The following is a 6,111-nucleotide window of genomic DNA, read 5'->3' as shown; positions in this document are numbered from 1 at the left end:
TGTCGCTCTTTATTTTGTAAATTGCTGTGCAAACTGATGGCGCTATACAAACCCCATAGAATGATACGAATAATATGGACGCACGTATTGTTGGCGGTGACAAAAGAGTTACTGGGAGAGCTGGTGACATAGGATGCGGCAGATGGGAGAGGACCAGGAGGGGGCCCAGCATACAGCACAGTCCTTGCAGAGAAGAAGTAGGCTGATGTATAGGGAGGAGGAGGACAGGGGAGGGCTGGAGAGTTCCAGGGGAGTTTCTCTATTCTCAACGAAACAGGAAGTGTCTTACCTGTCTGCATGTAAAGAGACGGCTCAGTGACAAGCAGTCAAGAGAGACACCTTCCATCCAGAAGAAGGAGGAGGAGGAGGAGGAACAGGATCCAGGGGGGCTTAATTTATTCCATCCCACCACTGCATCCCCTACACCGCAAACCATGCCTCTGGGACTGAGATCGAAGATCCGAAGGAAGGCTAAGGAGGTCTCCTCGAAGTTGGTGGAAAGCGAAGAGGTGGTGGACAAGTCGGCGGGCAGCAGCGCCGCCAAGGAGCTCCCCGATACCAACGGCGCGCCCGGTCTGCCTCCCCCGCCCGTCAGCCTGCGCCCCAAACTGGTCTTCCACACCCAACTGGCACACGGCAGCCCCACCGGCAGGATCGAGGGCTTCACCAACGTCAAGGAACTGTACGCCAAGATCGCAGATGCTTTCCAAATCGCCCCAGAGGAGGTAAGACCACCTTTTTTTTTTTTTTTTCCCCCAGAGTATTTTCAGAGCCGAGAACAGTTGTTGGTTAACCTGCCACGGTTCAGAGTTTAACTCACCGGTATAAAGGTCAGCAGTGAGACGCATTACTCAGAAGCCTCACCCATCGTCACCGGTGAGGTGTACTGGGTGCCCATGACCCGTCTCCTTCTACTGAGTCACTCTATCCTCTTCACTTATTAGTCAAGACAGTTCTTGCTATAGAGCATTGAAAGATCGTTTCACGAAAAGTAACAACTTTCAAAAAAATAAGCAAAGGTGCCAGATGAGTTCCAGGTAGAAGAAATACGCACGTGCATGCTAGACGATCGTCCAGTTATCTTCACTGAATATAAACGGGGGGGGGGGGGGACTTTCCAACGAGAAAAAAAAAACAAAACTTTCAGCTCTACAGATTGATTTTATCTGGAGACTTTCTGTTATGAGAAAAAAGCTTTCGTAGAGAGATCGCCTTTTTCTTCACACGCTATCTTATGTCGTGGCGACGTAACGATCGCTCTCCAGTTTCCAGGGCTCAGGTCTGTAGGGCTCATCCCTGGGGGCATGTTTTATGACTCGGACTTGGTTTATACATTTCCCCCCCCAGAATGTTACATTCATTTATTTTATTTTATTTTCTGTTTTTCTTGGCTTTGTAGCAATTTTTTTTTCAAAAGGAGGATTTGCAAGAAAAAAAAGTATTTGATATATTAAAGCGGAACCTTCAGTCATTTTTTCATCTTTCCATCTATTAAATCTTCTGCCCTTGTTGTTGTTTTAACTTTGGATAGTAAAACATTTTTTTCTGCCAGTAAATCCCTTATACAGCCCACTTCATGTTTCTTGTCTGGTCATTAGCCTAGACTTATGACATCATGCACAGCTCTCTCTCTCACTCTCGTGGGGGTATGCCAGTAAGGGAGGTGGGATGAGTCATAAGAGGGCCAATGAGAGCTGCAGAGCTGGAGGTGTGTCTGTGTAAATCCAGGTAGTGAACAGGCAGCAGCTTCAGCTGCCCACAGTTCAAATGGATTCAGTGGAGGGAGATTTCTGCAGCATATTTGGCAAGTACAGAATCACAGTATATATAAAATAATATGCAAAGTGGTTGGAGGGGAAGCTTCAGAATGGCAAAGATGTTTTTATTACAAATTATGTGAGCAGACTGCAGTTCCTCTTTAACCGCGTGCCGACCGCTGCACGCCGATATACGTCGGCACAATGGCAGCAGTGGGCAAATGGGCGTACCTGTACGTCCCCTTCAATTGGCTGCCTGAGACACACACACCCGGCACGTACAGCGGGACCGGCGGACTCAGACTCCGGACTCCGCCGGTCTCCCAGCGATCGTGTCACTGAGCCGCAGAACGGGGAAGTGCCTATGTAAACTAGGCATTTCCCCGTTCTGCCTTGTGTCATGACAGAGATCACTTCTCCCTGTCATCGGGAGCAGTGATCGCTGTCATGTTGTAGTGAGCCCATCCCCCCCACAGTTAGAATCACTCATGAGGACACACTTAACCCCTTCATCGCCCCTAGTGGTTAACCCCTTCCCTGCCAGTGTCATTTACACAGTAATCAGTGCATTTTTATAGCACTGATCGCTGTATAAATGACAATGGTCCCAAAATAGTGTCAAAAGTGTCCGATGTGTCCGCCATAATGTCGCAGTTACGATAAAAATTGCATATCGCCTCCATTACTAATAACAAAAAAAAAATAATAATAAAAATGCCATAAAACTATCCCCTATTTTGTAGACACTATAACTTTTGCGCAAATCAATCAATAAACGTTTATTGCGATTTTTTTTTTTACCAAAAATATGTAGAAGAATACACCCAGAAGGTTTTTTACCTTAATGCATGAAGCCTGTTTGAGTGCCCCATAGTAAGAGGCTTGCTATTGGAGACATTCGGTAGGGAGGAGGGAGGAGCCAGGAGCACTGTCAGGGGACCCAAAATAGAAGAGGATCGGGGCTGCTCTGTGCAAAGCCATTGCACAGAGCCGGTAAGTATATGTTTTTTTTTTATATAATTATTTGCTTTTGAATCACTTTACATCAAAAAAGTTATTTCTATTGCTCTGTGCCTGTGCATTTTTTTTGCTACTGTGATCTGACTTCCTATTAGAGGGTGGCTCCATTTGTTCTCCACGGTTCTACTCTATGTAGTCGACCTCTCTTGCTCGCTTTCGAGATGGACTATGGGATTTGTAGTGTGCATACAGCATACATGACCATTGACTAATGCGCACTGTTTGTTCTAAACAAATGGAAGTGAGGGGAGAAAAGGAGAGGTTTGGGAGCTCGTAGAAGACGTTTCAAGGAAGCAGAAAAACATTGTAATGCTACGATCACACTATGAATCGCCTATGAATCGTACAGGAATGTCCACCAATTCACATGCAATTCAGTGCCGTGTGATTTGAGCCCAGTCATTTTGAATGGGCTCAAATCGCACCGCATCTCAGCAAAGTAGTACATGCACTACTTTTGGAAACACGCTGCAAACATGCGATCCGGTGCAGGTAAACGCACTGCGTTTGCATCTTGTGTTTGGGGTGTCTTTAGTATTGCACTGACACATGAGCAGCGCATTTTGAACACGCAGGGGGAAACACGCACGGACAGAGAGTTTCCCGCACAGCGTTCTAGTGTGAACCAGGGCTTAGAAAGGATAATTATATCATTATGGAGTTGTTACTAAAACTGGAGAGTGCAAAATCTGGTGCAGCTCTGCATAAAAACCAATCAGCTTCCAGGTTTTATGGTCAAAGCTTAACTGAACAAGCTGAAGCTAGAAGCTGATTGGCTACCATGCACAGCTGCACCAGACTCTGAGTGCTCCAGTTTTAGTAAATCTACCCCTTAGTGCCGGTTCACACAGGGGCGACTTGTCAGGCGACTTAGCCGCCTGACAAGTCGCCTCCCGTTCTGTACTACGGAACCGTTCTAATATGTCCGCTCCGACTTAGAAAAAGGTTCCTGTAGTATTTTTGGGGCGACTTCAGGCGACTTGCATTGACTTCTATACAGAAGTCGTTTTGCAAGTCGCCGCCGAAGTCCCTGTGTGAACCGGCACTTAGGCTCCCTTCACACCTAGGCGATTTGAATCGCTGAAGGAATTCTGCCCGTGATTCCACAATCGCGGCAAAACGCAGGACGCACTGGCGATGCCATTATTTATCAATGGAACCCCAAAAGTTCCAGAACTTCTTTTGGGCGACACGAGTCCTGCAATTTTGTTTGCGCGATTTTACGCCGATTTGTGTTGCAACAATCGCTGGAAAATCGCACCGTGTTTAGAGTGCTAATGAAAAAATAATGGCATTGCAAACGCGTCCCACATTTTGCCGCGATTGTGGAATTTGCAGGCAGAACCGACTCAATTCCGCCTGCGATTCAAATCGCCTAGGTGTGAGCGGAGTCTTAAGCTTCGTAAACACGATCCGAATATCGTACGACAGATCGTATTAATTTTTTCGCTTAATAGTTGCAAGTAGAAATTTAATAGGTTTCTAAAGTCACGAAAATTCTTGTACGACAGAAAAACAATTTGGAAGTGATGTCATGTGTTGTAATGTATTTGTATTGTATTTTCGGACGACAACTATACTGACTAAACGAAAATCGTACGCTCTGGTATCGTATGAGGAACATTTTCATGCTTGTTTGGTCGAATAATATCGGATGAATTGTCGTGATCGGCTCTCGAAAGCTGTGTACTAACGATCCGATTATCATACGATTGCGTAGAGAGCGGTATTTTTCGTCCGATTTTCGGATCGTGTGTACGGGCCATTAGTGTCACTTTAATTGTAGCTGTATTGTACCATGTCAGCCATCGATAATGCAGAAGGTTTCAAGTTTAAAGGGGTTGTAAACCCTCAAGGTGTTTTCACCTTAATGCAATCTATGCATCAAAGTGATACTAAAGGATCATTTTTTATTTTTTAAAAATAACAAACATGTTATACTTGCCTCCACTGTGCAGCTCATTTTGCACAGAGTGGCCCCGAACATCCTCTTCTGGGGTCCCTCGGCGGCTCTTGCGGCTCCTCCCCCGCATTAGATAACCCCCTTAGAGAAGAGCTCTCCCGAGGGGGTTACCTTACGGACACTCTACTGAGTTCAGCATTCGGCGTCCATAGAGGACCCCCGGCGCACGCGTCATTGGATTTGATTGACAGCAGCGGGAGCCAATGGCTGCACTGCTATCAATCTATCCAATCAAGTGCCGGGAACCCACAGAGAGAGGGACAGCGGGGACATGCCAACGGAAATTTGGGGCTCAGGTAAGTAAAACGGGGGGGGGGGGGGGGGGCGGTGACTGCAAGGTGTTTTTTCACCTTAATGCATAGGATGCATTAAGGTGAGAAAACACGAGCCTTTACAACCCCTTTAAGATGAAAAACCTCCTGTGATGCAGCAGCCCCCCAGAGCCCCCCTTTTACTTACCTGAACCCCGATGGTTCCAGCGACAGGGACGAGCCCACCAGCTCCAGCCGGTGTCTTAGGTCCTGATTGGATAGATTGATAGAAGTGCAGCCATTGGCTCCCGCTGCTGTCAATCAATTCCAATGACGCGGGAGCCGGGGGGGGGGGGGGGGCAAGTCAGAGTCCTACTGTCTGTGTCAATGGACGCAGCAGCAGGACACGGGAGCGCGCCCGCGCGGGTGCCCTGAGGGAGAGCGGCTCTCCAACGGGGCACTCGAGAAGAGGAGGAGCCAGGAGCGCCACTGAGGGACCCCAGAAGAGAAGGATCGGGGCCACTCTGTGCAAAATCAACTGCACAGAGGAGGTAAGTATGACATGTTTGTTATTTTTTTGTTTTTTTTTTAAAACGAACCTTTAGATATCCTTTTAAGTGATACCCTTTATTGGCTAACTTGAGTTATTAAAGATGCACGCATTGGGGATCATTTTTGGGACAACTTTCTCCATAATTAATTTCAGTAAATGTAACATAGGAGTAACGCAGTTTGCTATGCACCTTTATTATGGTACAGGGGATAACTGGAATGAGTATATGGTTCAGCAGCAGAATGTCCCTAGGAATAATTTTCTAATATTGTCAGCTAGTGTTGGGATTCAACAGGGGTCCACGAATATATCAGAGGGAAGACCGATATGCAGACAGGATCCAACCAGCACCATGTGATTTAGACTGCGGCAGGTCCCAAGATGAATGAGAGAGAGAGAGAGAGAGAGAGAGAGAGAACGAGAACGAGAGAGAACGAGAGAGAACGAGAGAGAGAGAGAACGAGAGAGAGAGAGAACGAGAGAGAACGAGAGAGAGAGAGAGAGAACGAGAGAGAACGAGAGAGAGAGAGAGAGAACGAGAGAGAACGAGAGAGAGAGAGAACGAGA

General features: G+C 46.9%; 1 protein-coding gene across 1 annotated transcript in view; it reads left to right on the top strand.

Moving 5' to 3' along the window:
* The first annotated feature begins 244 nt into the window (after positions 1-244).
* Positions 245-6,111, top strand: part of GIPC2 (GIPC PDZ domain containing family member 2) — a 138,617-nt gene continuing 132,750 nt past the window's right edge. Inside the window, exon 1 of the mRNA XM_073593687.1 lies at positions 245-725. Coding sequence (XP_073449788.1) covers positions 435-725 — 291 coding nt within the window. The 5' untranslated portion in view covers positions 245-434. The remainder of the gene's footprint in view (positions 726-6,111) is intronic.

Source organism: Aquarana catesbeiana, linkage group LG07 (assembly GCF_042186555.1).
Source record: "Aquarana catesbeiana isolate 2022-GZ linkage group LG07, ASM4218655v1, whole genome shotgun sequence".
Lineage (NCBI taxonomy): Eukaryota > Metazoa > Chordata > Amphibia > Anura > Ranidae > Aquarana > Aquarana catesbeiana.
This window is presented reverse-complemented; position numbering and strand designations above follow the sequence as displayed.